The sequence below is a fragment of the Haliotis asinina genome, chromosome 14 (assembly GCF_037392515.1).
Source record: "Haliotis asinina isolate JCU_RB_2024 chromosome 14, JCU_Hal_asi_v2, whole genome shotgun sequence".
NCBI classification, from domain to species: domain Eukaryota; kingdom Metazoa; phylum Mollusca; class Gastropoda; order Lepetellida; family Haliotidae; genus Haliotis; species Haliotis asinina.
The window spans coordinates 21,499,218-21,524,851 of record NC_090293.1 but is presented as its reverse complement, the minus strand read 5'-3'; the positions used below and the strand labels follow the sequence as shown (position 1 = coordinate 21,524,851).

Genomic DNA, 25,634 nt, shown 5'->3' with positions numbered 1-25,634 from the left:
CTCGGGTTCTTGTAATAATAAGGCATGGAATAACATTTTGATTAATATTCCAAAGAAAAGTCTACTCCTGTTTGGGCAGTGAAGTAGGATATGGGTTAAAGCGCCCGCTCGTCACGCTAAAATCTAGGTTCAATGACCCACTTGGCTACAATGTAAGAAGCCCACCTCTTGTATCCCCCACCATGATATTGCAAGAGTAATAGCTAAAAGTGGCGTAAAACCATACTCACTCACCTAAACAGGAAACAAGACTCACTCACTCACTCCCTCTCTCTGCATGTTTACTTTGCTTGAAAGAGGCAGAGTAGCTTTAACATTCTTGTCACGTCGTCTAATCGCTGAACAAACAGACAGCGAACGCTTTCCTTGACCCGAACTCATTGTCCGGCGTCACATCATCTTGCAAGTCCCGGCCATAACCATGGATAAGACACCTAGCAAGGGTGTATACACAGTAAGTGATCGTCTACTATTACTGTTACAGTTTATAAACCCATTGTCCTCATGTTGTTCATCCTGGTCCACGATACGACTTCTTGTGAGGCGTTATGCACGGGTGGCGCTGTATTCAACTACAAAATGTGTCATTACAGTATCATGGCATTTAGCGGGCAGTTCAAGGTTTACCACCAAGGCAGGAGACATTTATTCATTATTCCAATATGAACTAGTACATAAGTCTGGATTCCAGTCAGAGCGGTGACATCTACATCCTGTGGCTGAAACAGCAGATTTAAAAGCAGCTTCATCGGAATATATACATAGGTAAATAGGTACTCTGCCATTGATGGACCTCACTGTCTATGTGCTTCACATTACCAGCGTGTATGATACAGACGAGGAACTATTATGATACAGACAATATTTAGGGTCTCATAGATGATACGTTGTTAAAAAGAGGGGCGGTGGGCAGTCTGATGATTAAAACGTCCGCTCTTCAAACCGCTGACCCGAGCTTGAGTCCCGAGATGGGTACAATGTCTGAAGCCCGTATCTGACGTTCAGTCACTGTAAACAAAAAGCGCGTATATCTGCTAAAATTCAACATCAATACAGAAGACTGATTTTTGCGTTTCATTATTCATGTCCACTCCCTGGTAAATATTCATTGTATTCGACATCACAAGGGCGGCAGCCGAACGTATGAGTAGAGATAACCACACTGCGTTTTCGGTGTAGCGATAAGTTAGTTACCTGGAGATTAAACCACGCTGAACCTGAGAGGTGGGGTAACCTCATGGTTAAAGCGTCCGGTCGTCACGCCGAAGGCACGGATTCGATTCCTCACATGGGTACAATAAGTGAAGCCCATTTCTGGTGTCCGCCGCCGTGATGTTGCTGGAATATTGCTAAAACCTGCAGAAATCAAACCTTACAACGCCGAGCTTACATTAACCGCTGCTGGTTCTGTTTTACCCCCTTCACACTTGAGGCGGAATGAACCGGAATGGTGTAGGAATGAAACAATCTGGAGATTCCTGGAAATTCGAACTGAATTCTAAAACTTCTTACTACATTCCGAATGCATTCGAACCAGTCGGGTCAATTGTTGTGACATACCCGAATGTCTTGAACATGTTCAAAACTTTCGAGGTACATTCAAAGTGGAAAAAATATCGAACGACATTTGACGTGCGTTCGAACTGCATTCTAAGTATTCTCTCTGCAATCTAACTGCATTCTAAGTGTATTTTATGTATTCTGAACATATTCGAGGGAGTATAGAAAAGACAACCCACTTCAAATCCTGTCAGGATGTCTCGAATGTGACTGGAATGAGACGCAATGTATCTCGATAGGTGCTGGACTTCGGGTAGAATATTCTTCAAATGTATCAGAATATTTCGACTGAAGCTGGAATACAGCTCAAATGTACTTCAAATACAGCTGGAATACAGTCGGAACGTCCCGTATGCTGTTCAAATGAGCCCCGATGTCATCAGAAGACCACCCAGTCACTGAAACGTCAGATAGCACGTGGGCGTCGCATTCTTACAAAGCTTGAAAAATCTGTTTATTTTGACATTCTCTCCCGAATGCGGTTTGAATTTGGGATTTTTTCTAGCTGATTCTCCTTAATTCCTCTAAGTTCGAAATAATTTCGAAATTACAAATTGGTCTTTTCATTCATTCGTCATAACTCTAACAGCGAAATAATCATAAATGTAAAGCAAACTAAAATGTCTTTGATTGTGATATGAATGGATTTATTAACAACCCTGGCGCTGTGGATAATGAATGAACATTTTTGGACACGTAGATTGTTGTGAAGATTTTCTTGCACCTTAGTAAAAAGCCTCTAGTGAATGCTTTGTAAATATTTTGAGTTTTGCTGTAGTACAGAGCCGCGACGTTTATGCCATGTTATTGAAACAGAAACTGTTGCTGCAGATTCTCATTTCCAGTACAGTTATCAATATTGACATCTTGACATTTTGTAACAAATTTGCCTCCTTAGGCTTCAGCTTCAGGATTATCGTTACCTATTTCTTTTCTGATTGTAAAACGAATATGAGAGTGCCTTTGACGTCACTGCATACTATCGATGCTTGGAGCGCTTGGAGCAGACACTTAGTGCCTGAAGTATTTAGCGCTATGTATATACACTCATTATTATTTTAGAATTCAGCAAGTGTGATTGCTTGATTGGTATCTTGTATCCATGAACCTTTCCAAACAAACCAATGCACGAGTGTGTTGAGCCCCAATGGCTAAATAACGGTGATAAATATAACAATGCTATATTTTGAGAAACCATGCAAGTGTGAAAAACTAATGTTTAATAATTTATTATGTTTGTTCAAATATGCTGTCATCAGTTCTGTTATGAGTGAGTAAGTATGATCTAGAAATGGGCCTCACACTGTGTACATATGGGCAATGAGACACCAGACTCAATTTGTAGATAGGGTTTTGTATGAAAATATGTGCGTATTTCTGTATCATCGTGTCAAAATCAACATGGATTCCGATGATTTTGTTGCTCTTATGGGTCAAAGAAACCATACAGGTGAAAAACCTATTGTTTTTCCATCGTGAAATTTTATGTACGTGTTGAAAGAGAAGTTTTATGTACGTGTTGAAAACTATCAGTGCAAAAATACAGCGGGTGCTTAATTGCGTTAGCTGTGAATACATCGAATACATCAGAATTAGCTGATATCTGATTCTTATTTGTGTCCTGCTTGATCTGGACTGACATACACTCCAATATTTCTAGGTGCAAGGTACAGTGGTGGAGGCGGACTTCACAGGACAAGACATCATTTACGAGAAGGACAAGAATGGCCAGGCAATTATGTATCAGATGTTTGAAGGTGTCCGACACAGCAATTTCTTCAAAGTCAGCAACATGAAGGCAGTTCGAAACTTCAAGCTTCGCCCGGACGATATTTATTTCCCGGGTTATCCTCGAACCGGTTAGAATATTTATAGTCATTTGTCATGTTAAGATGTCTTGGATGAAGATGTGGGACTTGTGAAACGGATATGATTCATCACCTGATTTTATTGATTTTTGTTGTGTACAACCGCACAAGCGTTATAATTATAATAGTGGGAAGGGTTTTTTTGTATGTGTGTTGTTTAATGTTGCTTTTAGCAACATTCAGATACATAATGGCGGTCCGTAAATAACTGAGTCTAGACCAGACAATCGAGTGATCGACAGCATGAACGTGTGTGAGCAAGGTCAGCAAGCCAACTACCCAATGCCATCAGTTGCCTTACATGACAAGCATGGGTTGCTGACGAGTGGATATTCTTAGGCATTGACTTCCTACTTTCTATCTGTAGGTAACCACTGGACCTGGGAAATGACTTGCATGCTGCTCCAAGGCAAAGCTGAAACTATCCCAAGGTTCAAGGACCATCTAGAAATAACCCCTATTGACGACCTAATTAAGCAGCCATCGCCTCGCGTACTGAACTGCCACTTTTTTATGTCACAAGCACCCACAGACCTGACTGAGAAGAAATGTCGGGTCATCTACACCATGCGGGACCCTAAAGACGTAGCTGTTTCCGTGTACAAGATCCACTTTGGTCGTTATCATATGACCAATGCGTACAATGGATCATTCGGGGACTTTCTGCAGATGTTCCTTGAACAAAGAGGTAACCTTCGTGTTGATGATGCTGATGCAAAAGGCAAATATGCTTCCTCTATGTTCTTCAATTCTGGTGGGGCAGTGGCGTAGTTTAGTGGTTAAAGTGTTCGCTTGTCAGACCGAAGACTCGGGTTCGAATTCAGACATGGATGTGTGAAGGGTCCTTTTGATATTGCTGGAGCAATGCTAAAAGCGAGGTAAAATCATACTCGCTCACTTACTCACTCCTTTAAAGATATTATGATGTTCAAGGGAAGTTAATGACATTCTGTTGCGTGTTCAGTCTAAGGTACAACGGGGTGGTATAAAGGTTAAAGCGTTTTTAAGAGTACGATGTGTGTATTTCATCTCTTGTGTTCTCTGCCGTGATATTGCCAGAATCGTACTAAAAGTGTCTCAAAAATAAACTCTCTCAGTCACTCACTTCCAACAAAGCCTTAGGGACAGTCCCCAAAACAGACGTGCATGATTGTGAACTTCTAATTTGCCAGGATTCCTGTTTTGTGGAATTTCAGTTGACAACAACGGTATATTTGACCAACTGAGAGATGCGGAGAAGTATTTCAAAGAAAATCCTGACATACCTGTTCATTATCAAATTTATGAGGAAACACTAAAGGTAGCTTTTATATTCATTGGTTTCAGAAATATACCAGGTGAACTGACTCGGTTTTGCATGTTTATGACAGGTGTCACAGGTGGGGGCAGGATATGCTCATCGTGAACACCTTTACTCATTACTATTCATAGTGATCCATAAACATATGATCTGACATCGTATCGCAGTATCACTGAATTGTCTGGTCCAGACTCAGATGGAATATTGCTGAGTGCGGCGTTAAACAACCAGCACACCATCCCATCCACCTACAGACATATGAACAGTTTACCCATTACCAACAGAACCAGTGAATAACCGCAACATCCACCTTTCGACAAATGAACAGTTTACCCATTACCAACAGAACCAGTGAATGACCGCAACATCCACCTATCGACAAAGGAACAGTTTACCCATTACCAACAGAACCAGTGAATGACCTCAACATACACCTATCGACATATGAACAGTTTGCCCATTACCAACAGAACCAGTGGATGACCTCAACAAACACCTACCGACATATGAACCGTTTGCCCATTACAAACAGAACCAGTGGATGACCTCAACATGCACCTACCGACATATGAACACGTTACCCATTACCAACAGAACCAGTGGATGACCTCAACAAACACCTACCGACATATGAACCGTTTACCCATTACCAACAGAACCAGTGAATGACCTCAACATCCACCTATCGACATATGAACAGTTTACCCATTACAAACAGAACCAGTGAATGACCTCAACATACACCTATCGACAAACGAACAGTTTACCCATTACAAACAGAACCAGTGAATGACCTCAACATCCACCTATCGACATATGAACAGTTTACCCATTACCAACAGAACCAGTGAATGACCTCAACATGCACCTACCGACATATGAACCGTTTGCCCATTACAAACAGAACCAGTGAATGACCTCAACAAACACCTACCGACATATGAACAGTTTACCCATTACCAACAGAACCAGTGGATGACCTCAACATGCACCTACCGACATATGAACAGTTTACCCATTACAAACAGAACCAGTGAATGACCGCAACATCCACCTATCGACAAAGGAACAGTTTACCCATTACAAACAGAACCAGTGAATGACCTCAACATCCACCTATCGACATATGAACAGTTTGCCCATTACCAACAGAACCAGTGGATGACCTCAACAAACACCTACCGACATATGAACCGTTTGCCCATTACCAACAGAACCAGTGGATGACCTCAACATGCACCTACCGACATATGAACCGTTTACCCATTACCAACAGAACCAGTGAATGACCTCAACATCCACCTATCGACATATGAACAGTTTACCCATTACAAACAGAACCAGTGAATGACCTCAACATCCACCTACCGACATATGAACCGTTTGCCCATTACAAACAGAACCAGTGAATGACCTCAACAAACACCTACCGACATATGAACAGTTTACCCATTACCAACAGAACCAGTGGATGACCTCAACATGCACCTACCGACATATGAACAGTTTACCCATTACCAACAGAACCAGTGAATGACCTCAACATGCACCTACCGACATATGAACCGTTTGCCCATTACCAACAGAACCAGTGAATGGCCTCAACATCCACCTATCGACATATGAACAGTTTGCCCATTACCAACAGAACCAGTGGATGACCTCAACATACACCTATCGACATATGAACAGTTTGCCCATTACAAACAGAACCAGTGAATGACCTCAAGAAACACCTACCGACATATGAACCGTTTGCCCATTACCAACAGAACCAGTGAATGACCTCAACATACACCTATCGACATATGAACAGTTTACCCATTACAAACAGAACCAGTGAATGACCTCAACATGCACCTACCGACATATGAACAGTTTACCCATTACCAACAGAACCAGTGGATGACCTCAACATACACCTATCGACATATGAACAGTTTGCCCATTACAAACAGAACCAGTGAATGACCTCAACAAACACCTACCGACACATGAACCGTTTGCCCATTACCAACAGAACCAGTGGATGACCTCAACATACACCTATCGACATATGAACAGTTTGCCCATTACCAACAGAACCAGTGAATGACCTCAACATCCACCTATCGACATATGAACAGTTTACCCATTACCAACAGAACCAGTGGATGACCTCAACATACACCTATCGACATATGAACAGTTTGCCCATTACCAACAGAACCAGTGAATGACCTCAACATACACCTATCGACATATGAACAGTTTGCCCATTACCAACAGAACCAGTGGATGACCTTAACATACACCTATTGACATATGAACAGTTTGCCCATTACCAACAGAACCAGTGGATGACCTCAACATACACCTATCGACATATGAACAGTTTGCCCATTACCAACAGAACCAGTGGATGACCTCAACATACACCTATCGACAAATGAACAGTTTGCCCATTACCAACAGAACCAGTGAATGACCTCAACATACACCTATCGACATATGAACAGTTTACCCATTACCAACAGAACCAGTGGATGACCTAAACATACACCTATCGACATATGAACAGTAGTATAGGGAATGACAGTTCTGGACCACTTTCAAGAAATGTCTCTACAAAGCCTTATTTAGTAAATAAGGCTTTGGTTGGGTCATTAGGTCTTGCTACTATTACCCCTACTACTTAACGTGTGTTGGAGGTAACACTGTGCCGTACGGTACGATCAATAATTCTTCTCTTACAAACCCCCTACCCGGCCCATCCCTCAAGTAGTACAAGTTAGGTTCGTCGGCTTTCATATCCACTTTATCTATGTTGTAAGTTTTGACTGACCATATAGGATCGGTGGCCCGCTTACGGCTATCACCCTCGTGTTCCCCCGGCTGGTATAGATACCTCACTAGGGCCCTATCTGGTATCTGTTTCTCCTTCCCACGCAATGGAGCAGCCGACTCTGCAACTATTGATTTTAGTTTGATAGCGTCTGCCGGTTTCTTACCGGTGAGACGGGTGACTTCATGGTTGATTGCCGACACCACCTTGGGTAACCTCGTGACCCATTCAGTCGATCGTTTTCCAGGGGTGGCCATCTCCCTAGCATACTGATAGCCGAACAAGCGCTCAGCCAAAGTCCTATTAAATCTCTCAACTATGGCTTGGCTGCGATGGGCTCCGGCCGTGCCACGCCTGACCTTTGTATCGTGTTTGGCTAGCAGTTGTGACACGGCACCCATGAACTCCCGTCCGGGGTCAACTTGCAGCTCTGTTGGCCACGTCAGCGGGCTGCGTTTGTATATGCGTTCGAATCCTCTGGCTACCTGGGCTGAATCTTTCGTGGTCAAGGGTTCGGCTTCCTTGTAACGACTGGCTACGTCCACTACGGTTAAGGCATACTTGTACCTCTTGTCGTGGGGTAGGAACAGTAGGTCTGCCTGGTGAACGCTATTAGGTATGTTAATACTGAACCTCCTTCTAGGCACGTAGCGTGGTGCCGGCAAATAGATCTGCCACAGGGCTTGTTTTTCAAGCCACGCTTTGGCTTCCTCCGGGGGTACTCGCGCTATTTTAGCTAGCTTATCTACTGCGCTAGCTCCTTTCCAGTACCCACGCGGGCTGTAGTAAATAGCCTCAATTTTTTTCATGTCCATACGCGTATGTGTTTATCCCATCAATAGCTATCCAACGTTTCGTGTCCATAGGCGACAGGGACGTCTTGTTTATAGTCAGTCCATATATCTTATGTCCATCACTTCTAAGTGTGTTCATTTTATGCCTAAAGGTACGGGTCTTGAACAGGGCTTCCTTGAATCTGGCGTGTTTGATGTGTTGTTTCACCACATACTTCTTAACCCCCTTAGCCTTCCGGATCTCACTATTGTCGGCTTTCAGTATGGAGTACATCTTAGGTCTCAAACCTATGTACTCGGCTATGGGCGTGCCAGCACACTCATCCTTCATCTTACCTAGGACCTTTTTATTTACCGTACTGTGTATGGCATGGGTCTTAGGGTAGTCGCTGGTGTCGTATAAATCGAGGTGTTTTTTCATGTCCTCGTACACGTCCTCGGTTCGAATCTCCATCAGCAGGGAATCCGTGTCAGTGTACAGCACTTCACACCTATCACCGTACTGTTTCTTGAGCTCGTTGTAGTAAAAGTCGTACATCAGGTGTTTGGATAAATCGAGGATGCTCATCCCCACGTAAACAGGCCGGTTGAATTTTATGTGGCTTTTCTTCATGTGTAGGGCAACCAAGTTGTCTGTGAATATCTTACTACGGTTGAATGCCGGACTGGCTATAAATCTCCTGAGCTTGTCTTCCTCACTCGACCGAACCAGCTTCACGGTCACGCGTTTCCTCAGGTTCTCCATAGTCTTACCAAACACCGAGTTGTTCATGAGCTTGTAGAGATTTTTCTCAAAATCACTGGTGGCTTTTTTTCGTAGGTCTGTGTTCATTCTGATGTAGGGCTCCATCCATGGGCTCTGGTCGAACATGAGCACCCTGTGTATTTTGGTCAGCCTCATACCCAACGACAGGTACAGCTGTAGGTTGCGATAGTGAACGATGTACTTGGTCTTATTCATTAAGTTAGGCACGAGTTTTTCAACGTCTGTCACACGCCCACCTAACAAGTTATGTTGGTACTCAGACATCCAGTCTGGGTTAACCCTCATACGTTCGGGGGCCAGGGGGTAGTTGTTGTGCGATGTGTGTAATTCCTTGGTATACTCTAAGTCAACCTCGAGGATATAACCTTTGTTCGAATCTGGTGCAACCCCCATAACATCAACGTGGGGTACCCATTCGAATCCCCCTGTAGGTAGATACTGGCTCATGGCCCAGCCGTACAGGTTGTTTGCGTCGAGGTAGAGAATGTGATTGGTTGGCTTGTTAGGATCGTAACCTTTCACGTATTGATTATTTGCTTTCGCGTATCGTTTGGATGCCATAGAAATCCCACCTCGCAAGCCTTTCTCAATGAATAGGTGCATGTCGTAATCTGTGAGCAATTCCAAATTAACTCCGGTCTTTTTAAGCAAGGCGTCCCACGACAGACCTGGGCTGGTGTAATACCATGCGGGGTCGAGTTTATACTGCTTGAAACACGTCCGCCTAAACGTCTCAAACACGTCGGCTAACAGCAGTACATCTGTCCTCAAGTACAGGTCGTGATAATCACCCAGGTTCTTACAACCCAGTTTATTCCATACGTTAGTCGCGTGCGAGTAATCATCTCGTGAGACGGACGCCTCATTCAGCTTGCTATAAAAGCAGTCAATAGGGGGTAGTCTGGTCTCGGTGAACTTGACCCAACTATCCATGTACTCATAGGGGTACACACCCTTCCTCATAAGCAGGGGTCTAGTCTCGGCGTCTGTGTATCGATCGGTGATAGGGAAGGTATTGTTGGCCTTGACCAGACTGTCGAGTGACGACAGGAGGAACTGAAACGAGTCAATGAACCTAAGTCCGTTTAAGCTGAAGGAGATATATCTCTCCATGTTGTTGGGGATGCACGTTATATTACCATCGATTTTCGCGATGGCCTGCATGATCAAGTGTGAGTCGTACCCTCTCAAGTTGTGAAAGACAACGGGGATGTTTATTGTCTTAGGGTTGATTTTAAGCTTGAGGTTGCACGCGTTGTGAGCGGCGCCTCTATACTTACCAGTTATGTGGCAGTGATCTCTCACCGAATCACCGTTAAGTGGTGAGTCACACATGTGACAGTTAGTGCTACTAGCGTGGGCTAGCCTGTCGACTCGGGTCAGACGCATGGGAGCGATTTTATACAATGCATTCCTAATAATTTTTTCTTCCTCCTGCAAACACTTTAGAAACCTTTCAGCCGCGTCAGGCCCCCTATACACTACCGGAGCTTTCGTTTCCCCGTCACAACGGACGACAATGTATCCAAACGAACAGGCTTTATGCTCTTGTGTCTTGTGGGTGAAGCTACCACTGGGGGAATCCCCACCCACAACCAAGGCTTCGAAGTCGGCGTATATGATATAAGGCACAGACATTTGGTTCTTGTGGTTACTGAATTTTAGGATATTATCACCTTCCTTAGGCATGTCGACTCGTATGGGCGTCTGCCCCACACCTTGACAATCATCCCGGTGGGATTCTAATAAATCAGCTCGACTGAAACCGTGTAGGCATCGTACACAAAAGTGTTTTTCCCCATCGTGTTTCGACTGGTCGTGCAACAACCGGCTGAGATGTTTTATCCATGTGTAGTGATACTTTTCACCTCGTTGGATCATGAATATATTGATAACTTGGCGATCCTTCACCGGGCTGACCCTGTGTACTATTGTTTTGTTACCTTCGTGCCCAAAGACATTTATAGCCAGATTATTCTGTTTTTCTACTTTAGTGATCTGGGATATGGGGGTGGGTTCATCTATACCATCCCAGTTGAGCCCATCGTCTTGGGGATAGCTAGGTATGACCCGCCTCTGAACGGCACGTAGTTAGCTATGTCTAGATAGACATTATCGATTTTATCTACAGCCCACCCGGACCCCAAGTGTGTGTAGCGTTCTAGGTATTCTCGTATCTGCTGAAAACTGGTATCGATTGATGTATCAATGGTCTCTGTATGTGTGACGACCTCTTGTTGACCTCGGAAGTAAGGCTGAACATATTCAGTGGTACTCCCAACCTGCTTATCGAGCGACATTTTCACTGTGATCTGAAACTTGATACTTCCTAGGTTATTTAGTTCCTGGTTGACCTTATCAGCTATCAGAGGCTTGATATCTGTAATGTCTATGTTTCTATCAACGTGCATGCGCCAACCTCTCAAATAGTTGCCTACAGCGCGCTCAGTGCGCACGAACTGTAGGTCAATAGCTCTATTCTGTCGTAATAATTCTACAAGCTGTGGTTTTCTCATACGGGAATACCCGCCTAAACCCAAATCGTGTGCCTCGGCTTTCAGTTGTTTTACAGTGGGACGTGCTACGGGGGCATGTGATAACAATGCGGTTAACCCGGCTATCCCCAGGTTTGAATAACCCGTGTATCCAAGCTGTTTTGCTTGAGCTTTTAATTGTTTTACTGAAGGAGGGGCTTCTAAACCTAGTAATCTCAACAATGCTGACTTCCGCATTCGAGAATACCCGATCACACCTCTCTGTTTTGCGACCCGCTTGAGCTCGCGTACAGTAGTCATAGTGTTTACACCTAAGAGAACTAATGTCTAATTGGTTCACAGTAAAGGGAGGTAACCCTTAAGTGGCTGTTTCACGCATTGGAGTCTATCTTGAGCAGTCGCCTACGTTCTTTTATGTAGCCTTTTTTATTCTCGTATATGAGTTGATGTCTGACTACGTTCGCTCCGTGAGCTTTACATAGACAGTAATGTCCTTTAACCCCGATACCACACACAGAACACGTGTAGTTAGGACTTCCCATATGGAAACAACAGAACCCCTGATTCCTGCATTTCCTACCACAGGCCTCGGTCTTCCCCATAAGTATGTATTCGCATCGGTATGGAGCGGGTCTCATGTTTACTTATATAGGTATTTTAATTTAATTGCTTCGCAACCAACGCAGTAGCTGCTATACCCAACACTATGAAGCCCAGTTCACGATTCATTTGTCCCTTGGATGGTGTGTAGTACTGAGCGAGTGTGGGTTTATTGAGCGGTTCCAATTGTTTACCAGTTAGTAGGTAGTATTCTTTCATTGCTTCATCGACATCGTTGAATGTTTGAACGGCATGGTTTTCACGCTGGAGTTGTTCATTAATGAAATCGATCCTCTGGAGGCGTTTTTTAGTGTACTCAGCCTGTGCTCTTTGTAATTTCTCAGTAGCGAGATCGTGCCGCTTCCTTTCTTCCTGTATTTCAGCCGCGTGATCATCTCGTAGTTTCGAGAAGAGGAAATTACTCCCGGAAAATGCCAGGGCATTCACTAACGCCCCACCGACCATCATAGCTATCGTGGCCATCCCTATATTTATTTCATTATATTATCAGGTATTATTCCTTGTTTTACTAGGATGTCTTTTGTGGCCATCGCCATACCAAGGTTCATTATGAGCATACCCATATCCTGCAGGTTGAAATCTAGCTTGATAGTTGGTTGTTTAAGCACCATTTTAGTCAACCTAGCGTACCCTACGGCTAGACTGGCGACCACTGTGGCGTGGTATGCGTCGTTGACGAACGTTTTCCCCTCAGACATTATGTATATGATATAAAATATTAAAATTATAACATGATATGCGGGTCGACGGTGGGGGTACCCCCCACACCCCCAACAGTGGGGGTTACCACCTCAGGTACCACCTCACGTCCCTCACGTGTATATAACCATAAGATAGCCAAGGCAGCAGTTACGCCTACAGCCAACAACAGTCGGGGGTTGGTCTCTTTATGTTGGTTACACCACCGTTTTTTGCCGGCAGCTACTCTCTTAGGATTCTTCTGCCTGGTTACTGTGGGGGGTACCCCCACTGAAGGGGTCTCCACCGTCACCTCGGGACTCACTGTTGGGGGTGGGGTCTCCTCCATCACTGTGTCCACTGGGGTTTCCTGTGCAGCATCCATCTATACTATTATTATTATTTTTTCTCTCAAATTGACAACGCTTTGCCGTGATAATCGCCGCCGTCACTGGGGCCAACAACATACCATATTTGTGGTACAGCTCGCAGCTGATAGAGCTCACGGCGTGTTCGATAAAAGGGTCTTTATCTAGGTCCTCCCACAGGTAAAGTCGGCGCTCTGGTGGAATGGGAAGGAAGTATGACACAATACCGGTGTATATCTGGGTCATAGCCGATCCTATTGTCTTTGTCATTTCTGCTCCGAGTCGGGACTCGTATCTAGCGTACAGCTTATCGATTTCTTCGGCTGACATTTTGTGAATTTTATCCGGGGTGTAGTCTCCAAAGTAATGTTTGGCTTTGCCGCCAACAGCCAACGCCACCAGTTTCTCTCGCTTGGGGGAATCCCCCACACCCCCAGTGGGGGAACCCTCCACAGACAATTGTTCGAGCAATTCCTCACACTCCATCTTATAATATAACAAGTAAGATTTAGTTTTAACTATATAATACCCGATGCAGACAAAACACAGAGAAATGAAGGTTAAGTTGCACACAACAAACACTTCAAATATCATAGCTATATGCTTAGCTTTGCTTAGCTTTGCTTAGCTTTGCTTAGCATACTATATATGCTACTGGTTGGTCGGTTTTTAGCACGAGCTTAGCGTGTTTAGTTTCAGCGAGCTGTTTCTTCACCCGTTCCCGTTCTAATTTGCTCATCACATCGTTCTCTCTCAAACACTCCTCGAACAAATCCCTGTCCTTGCAGTGAAATAAGGCCACCCATCGCGTCTGCTCCCTGAGGTCTTTCAACACCGAGTTGAACTTCTGCGTTAGCACCCAGACGCTGTGATTTGCATGCCGGCCGGAGAAGGCCAGGTACGATAGCATGTCTCTCTTTTTTGTTATCTCGCGATTAGCGCTGCAGTCGTCCAGTATAAACAGCGTCGGTTCCCCTTTAAATTTCTCGTGAAGAGCTTTCAACCAGTCCTGCAGGCGTGTTCCAGGGTCGATTTTGTGTACGTCCGGGTCCGTCATCACCCAAGGTTGCGCGTACGTTTTATTCATGCTCAGAGTAGGGCACATGATAACGATGTTATCGAACACATCCTTGTAGTAACTCTCCAACATATCCAAGACGAAAACGGTCTTCCCACAGCCAGTCTGCCCGCACACTATGGCGCAGTGTGGGTCAGTGGGGAGTTGTGGGTACCCCCGGGGGTCTCCCCCATCAGTAGATGGCTTGCACGAATCTCCCATTGTCTATATTAAGTTGCGCGTCCATAATAACGTACAGATATAATTTCAACTTACCAGCGGGTTGAGCCTTCTTAGTAATCTGGATGGTTATCCCTTCGCTGCCGTTATCTATACGGCGCCCGCTACCGTGCAGTTTATCATCATCCGTGGATCGCATGTCCAACCATAGGGCGTACTTGGTGGTCAGGTATTCACCGATCTGCACGGAGCCGAGGTCCAGGTCCTTTGTTATGTAGTCCCCCACTGGTAGCTTTTTTATCTCATCCCACTGCTGGTGTGGTCTCATACCATGACTGAACAGCTGGTTGGGCACGCCCTCGATGGTCACTTCCACCTTTTCAATCTCGGGGTTGAAAAACTTCTCGCTGTCCCTCCGGAATGGCTCGTAATCCTCCACGGGGACGACCAGGATACCTTTCATCGATCGCGCCGGCACGTTCAGGTTGATATTCCACACAGTGTCGCTCTTATCTCGCACGACTGATCTATGCCTCAGTACGCGATCGTACAGGATAGCCATCTTCCCAGAGTACTGGCTTCGAACCTGCCTGGCCAGCTCTGGGCTAGTGACCATGTCGAACTCCAGAGAGATGTTGTCTATGGTATAACTGGCCTCATCACCGTTCGGCGTACGCACTACTTTGCTATAGTCGTTAAACGTGAGCTCGTATTCGAGCCTATCACCCAGCGCGGCCTGGTAAAACGGCGCGTGTCCCGTGAGCAACTCGAAGTCTAGCGGCACGCAGAATCGATTCCCGTATGCTCGAGCGATGGCTTTTTCACCGTCCGATAGCTTGTCTTGCTGGTCTTGCGTGAAGACATACCCTATGCGCGCCCGGGTTGATTTGCTGATGCCCTGGTACACATCATTGACTCGTTCTCCCTCGCTTTTCCAGAGATCCCTGTAGCAGTGAAACACGTCGCTGTCGTCGATGCTCAGCACCTCATTACCGCTGATCTTGACGGTCGTTTTCTTGATGATAGCTCGACCCATGTTCCGCACTAGCTCGCGTTTGTCGTTGTCGGAGGTCAACGTGATATTGAACGCCAGTCGAACAGTGCCTGGTACAATAAGGTCATTCTCACCAAGGTTTGGAAATCTAACCAGCAGAGTTTGATTCTGGTCTATCTTGCTGGGATTGTTGGTGATGGTCACCGACTGACGCACGGCTCTGGCTCCTAATGGCTCTCTCAATCTTCTGAAAGGATCTAATTTTCTGCCGTACATTGTTATATATAAATAAAATATATTTAAATACTAATGGATGAAGACATAGATATGACGGAGATGCCGGGCGCTAGTGCCCAGGCATCTGATGAGCAGGAGACCTCATTTACTAGTTCACCATTGAACCAAGAACTTTTGGCAACAACGGTAGATGATTATTACGAAAGTTTAAGAAGTGATAAATACTACGTTGATCCACAGGGTCGATACCTTGATAATTTTTTTATTGATACAAAGGGTGTTCTACGCCTTAAGTCTAACCCAGAGGTTGACCTCGTTAACAAGCGCAATAAAAAACCACTGGCCTTGTCAACTCTAGCCAGACGCCATGGTGTCGAATTTATCCGTGAACATCTAAACATGCATGATTACGTTGGTACAATACCTAAGGCCGTTGTTGAAGATCTGCAAGCTACCAGATCCCACCTCACCACTAGAGATGAAATGACACCACAGCGTGCTACAGAAGCCTCGGACAGCATAGAAAAACTGTTGAGCACCTACTGGGACAAACCGTTACCGGGGTTTGACTTTCAGGTAAGGGAACTGCGCGGCTTAGACGAAGCCGTGAAACGCGTGCGTGGAAAACTCGTGAACAACATGGGGAAACTGAACGAAATCGACGAGCACATCGCTAGGGAAAAAACCAAACTCAACGAAACTGAAAACGATGATATGAAGCGTCGTATCAATGAACGACTACGTGATTTAGAAGACGAGAGACGTACACGATTGGAATCCGCTTCCTCGAATCGTGAACAGCTTCGATCCCAGATCAGTCGTATTCGGGAAACAATCGATAGAATACTGAATGAGGATACAACTTTAGCCAACAGGATTCGGATATTGTTCCGGGAGCAAGGGATCACCATCGCCAGCATTCTGACTGCATTGGGTTTCATTATATCAACCCTGGTGGTGTCACTGGTGGGAGGAACCCCCACACCCCCCACACCTGGCGGCGGGGGAACTCCCACAGGCGGTGGTGTTAAAGACTGGATAAAAAAACTCGGGGAAGGCCTAGCTAAACTAGCTGGTAAAGCCGCCGAAGCCCTTCCCGGCATCCTGGGTAGCATCGTCTCGTGGTTGTTGGGCGCTCTGGCTAAAACTGCCATGTGGCTCAGTCAAAACATGTGGGCAGTCATCGTCGCCGTGGCGGGTCTGGTGTACGTAGCGGCTAAGAAATCTTTAACCAAATAAGTCCCAAAGTTACCCCACCAACCACTAGGGCTGTTTTATTATCAATATGCTGCTGATAGGAGGCCTGAATATGGGGGGCCACCTCCTGTGGTGTTGGTTGAACTTTAGGCTCCGGGGGCGGCGCAACTATACCCGTTTCACGTGGTGGGATGTGTGGGATATAGGGGGCGTTAATATCGGGGTTGATACCCAACTTTTGACCCGCCGTGGCTATGACTATTTTGTTGTTATAACCCACCACTTTTTTTACTCTCAGTTGCATATCACTCGGAGCCATGTACAGCCCCACGCCGAACACGTAGTTGACTTTCGATCTGGCGTATTCTAACACGTTTTGGTAACGGTCTATAGCCCGCGGGATATCAACTGGAGCATTGATAGCATCATCAACGTTGGCAACGAACTGTGTCTGAGCGTCGTAAGCAGTTCCCTTACCGAGGATGTTGGAACGCGTCATCGACTGCGCACCCAACAGCGCCCACACGTACGTTCGAATCGAGTCGTTCAAGCGTATTGTACCAGCACGAGTGAATTCTTTCGATGTTTTTGAGATCATTTTAGTCCAGGCTGTGGCTGCATCAGGATTGATTTGCTTTATACAGCTGACATGGACCTTTTCATTCGTTGTGGGACCTGTAAATGTATGACGGTTTGGGTTGTATGAACCATCTTTAGAACCGGCCCTATATGTTCCGGACCTGTAGAAGTACACGAGAACTATACCGAGACCATGGTTCACACCAGGAAGGCGAAAGTCTTTATTCGTTGGAATCTCAAACTCCCCACAAATACGTTCATAAGCGCGTCTATCATAGCCGTTATTCGTCATACTCCACCCTATATCTTGGGGAAGAGGAGCCTTTATTTCCTTCAATATTCGTCTCGTTTGATAATAAATATGAAACAAAATAACCGCCTTACTCAGTTCGTCTATACCGTAGTCTGGTGTCACACCCGACCCTGTCGTCGCACACCAGACAGCAAAGTTGAGTTGGTTCTGCCAAAACTGCATTGGGTTTTGATTCCAGTTTACCACCGCCTGATCGTTATTAACTATTATAATATGTACATAACACTTCCAGGAATAACGAGCGGTGAGGCCGTTCAGCTGACGCACGCGATCGATAACACGTCAGGTCAACTCGAAGTCGCACTCTGCGATATCACCTACCTACCGCAATGGACTAACATCAACGCCAGCAACAATAAGCTGTTCGTCAGTGGAACTCGCAGCCAGATAACTGACGGCTACTACAGCGTGTGCTCTCTAAACGACGAGGTCTTCAAACCCCTGGGAGCCGAACTCAAGATGAACGACTCAAACGGTACAGTGGTGTTAATCAACAACGGAAGAAACCCCTTGAGGCTCGGCCGACCATTAGCGAGGATACTCGGTATGTCTCCTGACGAGATAAAACCAACAACAACCGTCACAGGCACGAAGTTACCCGACCTAGTACCGTACCGAGAGCTGTACATTCATCTCGATCAGGTGAGCACAACGTATAACATTCAAGGAGGTCACCCTTCCACTATACTGAGAGCAGTGCCGGTGAAAACTGAGAAATACAACGACGGTAGAACCGAGTCGTTTTCACCACGACAGTATAAGAGATTAATCCAGGGAAACATACCTGAGCTGACAATATCGGTGTTAGATATAAATCATAATCCTGTAAATATAGGATACCTCAGCTTAACGCTTCATGTAAAATGACCAGCGCACAAGGGCCCGGAGTGAAAAAATGCGTCAATATCGGGATCTCCGACCTTGGAGACACGCGCGGTTTCGACGCTCCCGGAGTAGATGGTAAATCGTACGCCTTGCAACTGAAAAACAACATTTACAAACGCGTTGAAATCCCCTCCGGTGGAACCCTAAGTGATATAGTAGATACCACAAGAGCAACAGTCAACACTAAGTACGCCCTTGTCAACACCGGTAATAATAATTGGATAATATACCCATCGTTCGGGGGTAAACTGTTCGACTTAGACGATGTTGAGAGCACTACCGTCGCCCGAAACAAGCCATATATACTAGTCTTCACCAAAGATGACAAGTGGGTGTTGTTACCCGATAACGACGACTGGTTTCTCAATATTAGACTCGTCTCTCCCAACGTGTTCACGGATAACAAAGACAACCACCTAAACAAAGTCGTGAACAATGGAACCCTGCTCGTGGCTTACGTCCCAACTCAGAGACGTAGCGTAGTCGTCAGCCCAGTCAACACTATAGCAGCCCACATGCTATCAAGTAAACCGGCCATACAAAACGTAAAATTGCAGTTGGTGTCTGAATTCGAAGGCGTGGTCACTATACTAGAGAGTCTACCGGCAAACTCAACACTGATCATCAAAGTCTACCTAGGGGAACCATCGGGGAATGATGTCGAGATCGTGAAGGGGATCAAACTCGGGTGGGGCAAACAACATCAGTATCAAGTTTGCAATGTTTACGTGCGGGTGGGTTCCAACTCCAACACCAGTCTGCAGGGGATCAACGTGATCGTGGAAAACAAGATATCACTAACCAATATCTTCCTGCCTGCCAACATACACTTCATGGGTATGAAGTTCACCCCTGAACTATTATCAAAAAACCAGTTGGAAATTATATCGTAAATAGTATAACAATGACCAGTCATCGTCCCAACACTACGCTTAACGACCTAGGAGATACGGAGGGATTCGATCAGCCTGGTGAGGAAGATGAATTATATATCCTGCACTTCAAAGACAACGTGTACAGACGGGTGTCGTTATCAGATTTTAAAGAGCCCAAATGGCTGATCAACTTAACACTCGCCTCACCTTATATCACAATAGACGAAAATGAGTTTATCTCTAAGATTAGGAACAACGGTGTCTGGATCGGGGATTTCATTCTGGAGAGGGGATTCATAGGAACTACTAATACCGAAAAAAATAGGTTAAGGACTGTAGTAAAAAATAAATTAGCATTTATCAAGTATTCTTTTAACATAAGTCTTGATATATACTCCCCTTTCACACTCATCATAGAAGTCTTCTTTACTTTAGACAATGAAAACACCTCAAGAGTACACCAATTTTTACCAGGGGTGTCAATACACTGGTATGAAGAACACCTAGATCAATGTTGTCGTATTGTTATACAACAAGATACCCCCGCGGATCCTATAAACCGCTTAATAAGCCTCAGTGGGGTTTTTATTACAACAGGAAATTCTATTAGCCTCTCACCTATTACCCTGAGTAGTAGTCTAGATCTTGTAGACTTCAAATACATTAATAGAGTATTAACTGAAACCCAATTAAAATATCTTTCATAATATATATTATAGGATGGGTCTGTACCCAGTCGTAGAGGAAGTAGCGAAGACGTTGGAAACCGTAGATGGGTTCCGCTTGAGGCAGTTATGTGATGTGAAACGTCAACTAGAACAAGACCGTGACACGCGGAAAGCACTATGTAAGAAGTACAATAGAGCTTTCAATATCGTGGACGGGGCTGACACTACCCTTATGGCAACCAGCATGGGACTAGGGGCGGCAGGTGTTGGGTTGTTGGCTACCATCGTGGCTGCACCTATAGTGCTAGGTATTGAAATAACGGCAGGGGTGGCAGGGTTGGCAGGATTGGCGCTTAAGTTAGTAACACGCAGACTGCATCGTAAGGCATTGAAACACGACGAGATCAGGGTTCTGGCCGAAGCAAAGCTCAACACAGTGAGTGAGCGTATTTCCACGGCACTCTCTGATAGTAAGATCTCAGAAGAGGAGTTTCGTTCAATCCTCTCTGAACTCACAAAATATAACGGAATGAAACAAGATATTCGGTCCAAGTCTCGTAAGTCTGCTATCAGCGAGGACGAGAAAAAAAGTACATAGAACAGGGGATACAAAAAGCCCAGCAAGCCTTTATTATGAACACCAAAGAGATCGTAGGCGGTTCACGTTAAACTGTTTCATCGATATAAACATGACATAGGCCCCAACTTTTTATAGTGTGAGGTATCTATACCAGCCGGGGGAACACGAGGGTGATAGCCGTAAGCGGGCCACCGATCCTATATGGTCAGTCAAAACTTACAACATAGATAAAGTGGATATGAAAGCCGACGAACCTAACTTATACTACTTGAGGGATGGGCCGGGTAGGGGGTTTGTAAGAGAAGAATTATTGATCGTACCGTACGGCACAGTGTTACCTCCAACACACGTTAAGTAGTAGGGGTAATAGTAGCAAGACCTAATGACCCAACCAAAGCCTTATTTACTAAATAAGGCTTTGTAGAGACATTTCTTGAAAGTGGTCCAGAACTGTCATTCCCTATACTACTTGAACAGTTTGCCCATTACCAACAGAACCAGTGGATGACCTCAACATACACCTATCGACATATGAACAGTTTGCCCATTACCAACAGAACCAGTGAATGACCTCAACATGCACCTACCGACATATGAACAGTTTACCCATTACCAACAGAACCAGTGAATGACCTCAACATGCACCTACCGACATATGAACAGTTTGCCCATTACAAACAGAACCAGTGAATGACCTCAACATACACCTATCGACATATGAACAGTTTACCCATTACAAACAGAACCAGTGAATGACCTCAACATACACCTATCGACATATGAACAGTTTGCCCATTACCAACAGAACCAGTGAATGACCTCAACATACACCTATCGACAAATGAACAGTTTACCCATTACAAACAGAACCAGTGAATGACCTCAACATGCACCTACCGACATATGAACAGTTTGCCCATTACCAACAGAACCAGTGAATGACCTCAACATACACCTATCGACATATGAACAGTTTACCCATTACCAACAGAACCAGTGAATGACCTCAACATACACTTTGTTTGAGTACAATATTTTAAGAAAGATAGAATCTATGTGTCTACTAGTGATGGCAGAGTTTTCGAAGCTAAAATGGATATTATGAAAAACAACTCGACTCTAATACGGTGTATTTATATGAAACTTTTTCACAACTTGGTCATTCAGTGTGTTCTGTGCACTGATCTGAAATGGAACTGCATTTTATGTTTACAGGACCCAGTTGCGGCTGTACAGAAATTATCGGACTTTTTAGGACTCCCTAGAAATGATGATCTGTGCAGGTCCATCGCAGAAAAATGTCACATGTCTAAGATGAAGGTTGACAAGGACGCCTATGCTGTGAAAGTTGATGGCGAAAGCTACCTGTTCTGGAAGGGTAGATATAAAAACCCAACCCAAATAAACAAAAACAATTAAGTTCCTTACGTTTACAGACCCGTGAAGCTCCCGGGGTTCCCGATTGCGCAGATCGATGCTCATGTTGTTGATCACTGGATTGTCTGGTCTAGACTCGATTATTTATAGACCGCCGTCATATAGCTGGAATATTGTTGAGTGCGGTGTAAAATTAAACTCACTCACTCACTACCTCCTTGTCACACAGACTTTCTGCCTCCTTGTCACATAGACTTTCTACCTCCTTGTCACATAGACTAAATGCATGTAGGTACAGATACAGATACAGATGCATCGCAGTGATTAGGGTCCAGACCGGCCATATTATACTCGTAGGTACAGTTTTGTTTGAACAATTACACATGTTAAACAAGATATGAAATATTGTCAAGCTATTTTCAGAGTGACACTGCTTTCAATTCGTATTTAGTGTCTTGGCACTGACGTGCCACTGTGGATGGGTCGGTGGGTGAGTATATGTAGCTGGGTGAGCAAGTGCGTGTGTGTGAGCCAGTAGGAGTTGGTAGGTTGATAAAAAATATTTCAGTTTTATAGTTAATCTGTTTATGCATAAGTAGTTCATATAAACAACCTGTGGCCCTCTCACAGCCTATACCCATGATGCTAAAATGTGTTACCCAACACTCAGGTAATAGATCCAGTGTTATCATTCCAGGTGTTTCTGGCGAGTGGAGGAATTGGTTCACGAAGGACATGCTGGATGACTACTACCGTGTGTATGAGGAGAAGATGGCGGGGTCCAGATTCTATGAGAGATACAGCAGAGCAAATGATAACTGAAGACACTAACGCGTATACTAATGATGAATGTCAATGTTCAAAACATTATGTTTGAAAATAATGAATTCAAATGAATTGTGAATATTGTTGTTGATTTATTACAGTCGGCAGTAAAACCCTAGCCATAAAAACCTGTCATGCATGGTAAATATATAAATCCTGCCGTGAATTATATTCACTGTTTTAAATGAAATCTGTATAAGTCATGTAATGTGATTATAAAATGGATGAAGTTTAGCATGATGATAGTATGCATAAATAATGGTTATGCTAATTGCCAGAAGACGTATATGTCCATGGGGACGACGTCCTGATCACGACTTGGCTTGAGCACAGGGATCTGTCCGCACCTCCTTGTCCCACACACTTTCTACCCCCTTGTCACACAGACTTTCTACCTTCTTGTCACACAGACTTTCTACTTTCTACCTCCTTGTCACACAGACTTTCTACCTTCTTGTCACACAGACTTTCTACCTCCTTGTCACACAGACCTTCTACCTCCTTGTCACACAGACTTTCTACTTTCTACCTCCTTGTCACACAGACTTTCTACCTCCTTGTCACACAGACCCTCTACCCCCTTGTCACACAGACTTTCTACTTTCTACCTCCTTGTCACACAGACTTTCTACCTCCTTGTCACACAGACCTTCTACCTCCTTGTCACACAGACTTTCTACCTTCTTGTCACACAGACTTTCTACCTTCTTGTCACACAGACTTTCACACAGACTTTCTACCTTCTTGTCACACAGACTTTCTACCTTCTTGTCACACAGACTTTCTACCTTCTTGTCACACAGACTTTCTACCTCCTTGTCACACAGACTTTCTACCTTCTTGTCACACAGACTTTCTACCTCCTTGTCACACAGACTTTCTACTTCCTTGTCACACAGACTTTCTACCTCCTTGTCACACAGACTTTCTACCTTCTTGTCACACAGACCTTCTACCTCCTTGTCACACAGACTTTCTACCTCCTTGTCACACAGACTTTCTACTTCCTTGTCACACAGACTTTCCTGTTCAAATATGCTAGACTTTCTACCTCCTTGTTACACAGACTTTCCTGTTCAAATATGCTCCATTTTAAAAGCAGCTCACTTGCCAGGTGTGCAGTGTCTGACATATAGTTGACGTTGCATCATCCCACAAATCATTAAAACATCATTGAAACAAACACAATCCAGTCACTGTGTGTGGAAGACATGGCTCTCACATCATCAAACTTCCACCACCGAAAATGCCGAGCGCAGAACGTTTATTTCGACGTCCACTCTCTCCCTCTCTGCGTTAGAGAGGAAATGTCATACATGTACGTGGAGAGACTCGACAGATTTCTTCATGTCTGAAAGGCGACATTAGTCGATTAGATGAATACTTGTCTCTCTGTCAGAAACTCAGTCCATCAGACATAATGTAGAAGACTCTGAGAGAAGGGTCCCAACCCAGAACAGATACTGAGCCAGCCAAACTGAGTGAACCACGATCACCCGAATTTGCTGCATATATTTAATCTCTGAATAATATTAAATGATATCACACTGGGAGAGTACCCGGGTTCGGACAACGGCCCTTGAGATACCCTTGGTAACAGAGAATATCAAAGTTTGTTGGTGGATTCTACACGGCGCCTCTTCCTGGGAGAAGTACTATTAGGTATCTGGCCGCATGGAGGGACAAGGGTTCAGAACTGATGATGAATGTAACCAATGACTGAACCACGGCCACACGAATCTTCTCCCTGGCAGCAGTATATGTGTGGTGTTATAATAACTAGTGAACTAGTGAAATAGTGTTCCTGCCGGTTTACTACACATTCATATGCCACGTTATTCTCCAAACACACATTTTTGATACATATATTGCATATATTGTCAGTTCCCTTATGGATGAAATATCAACGTGGAGCGAGGATTTGGATGTACATGAAATATTCGTGAATAGCTGTTGGAATCGTGAACCGGCCATCTTATCTTCAAATACCCGCCCAGGGTAACACGTACACGGCTTGCATAGACAAATATCCAAGTCGTCTGTAATATATGCTTCCATATTTCAAGGATGTTTTCATGGCTTCGATCGTCCCAACACACCCCTATCGTGATGACTGACTGAAAACTGCTGACTTGAAATGTAGCGATGATCTTCTGATAACTTATAGTGAAAGAGACAGAATGTGACATTCCCGACCTCTATAGGCAAACGTTCTTTCATAGGACTACCTATACATATTTTATTGTGATAAAACGAGGACATTCAAGGACACAACAACGTAAAATAAAGTCATTTCGCAGCCCAGTGGTCAAGGGTAGCACGCACACGACTTGCTTCGACAAAAATCCCCGAATAAAAGAATCCGGCCGCGGTGGTCGTAACAGAATATACATGTCTTTCATACATGTTCAAAGCCGCCACAAAGACATGGTCTTGTCTCAGCAAACACCTACCGTGTTTACATGATTTAAAAAAAACAGCTGACTTGAAATGGAATGGTGATAAATAATGGGTTAGGTACCTTAAAGTGTGACAAATAGAACGTTGCATCCCCCATCGATAAGAGGAAACTTTCCTTCATAGGACGACCTAT

At 44.6% G+C, this 25,634-nt stretch overlaps 2 protein-coding genes across 2 annotated transcripts; one reads left to right on the top strand and one right to left on the bottom strand.

Annotated features, from left to right (window-relative positions):
* The first annotated feature begins 329 nt into the window (after positions 1-329).
* On the top strand, positions 330-23,120 carry LOC137261842 (sulfotransferase 1B1-like). The gene is made up of 6 exons (XM_067799642.1): positions 330-454; positions 3,221-3,419; positions 3,796-4,116; positions 4,625-4,728; positions 22,055-22,217; positions 22,914-23,120. Exons 1-6 carry the CDS (start codon positions 422-424, stop codon positions 23,036-23,038), a joined length of 945 nt encoding a protein of 314 aa, XP_067655743.1. The 5' UTR covers positions 330-421; the 3' UTR covers positions 23,039-23,120.
* A 505-nt stretch (positions 23,121-23,625) lies between these two features.
* LOC137260700 (cornifin alpha-like) lies at positions 23,626-25,598 on the bottom strand. Its single transcript, XM_067798288.1, has 2 exons — positions 25,563-25,598; positions 23,626-24,066 (listed from the first exon to the last, which is right to left on the bottom strand). The coding sequence occupies exons 1-2, from the start codon at positions 25,596-25,598 to the stop codon at positions 23,626-23,628; spliced, it is 477 nt and encodes a 158-aa protein (XP_067654389.1).
* Positions 25,599-25,634: the final 36 nt, after the last annotated feature.

Excerpts from the sequence above, each read along its gene's own strand:
- LOC137261842 (XM_067799642.1), top strand. The coding sequence starts at position 422 with ATGGATAAGACACCTAGCAAGGGTGTATACACA. Across the intron at positions 3,420-3,795 it reads CCCGGGTTATCCTCGAACCG|GTAACCACTGGACCTGGGAA; the intron begins GTTAGAATATTT and ends TTCTATCTGTAG. Across the intron at positions 4,117-4,624 it reads GATGTTCCTTGAACAAAGAG|TTGACAACAACGGTATATTT; the intron begins GTAACCTTCGTG and ends GTGGAATTTCAG.
- LOC137260700 (XM_067798288.1), bottom strand. The coding sequence starts at position 25,598 with ATGGGGGATGCAACGTTCTATTTGTCACACTTTAAG. Across the intron at positions 24,067-25,562 it reads TCTATTTGTCACACTTTAAG|GAAAGTCTGTGTGACAAGGA; the intron begins GTACCTAACCCA and ends ATATTTGAACAG.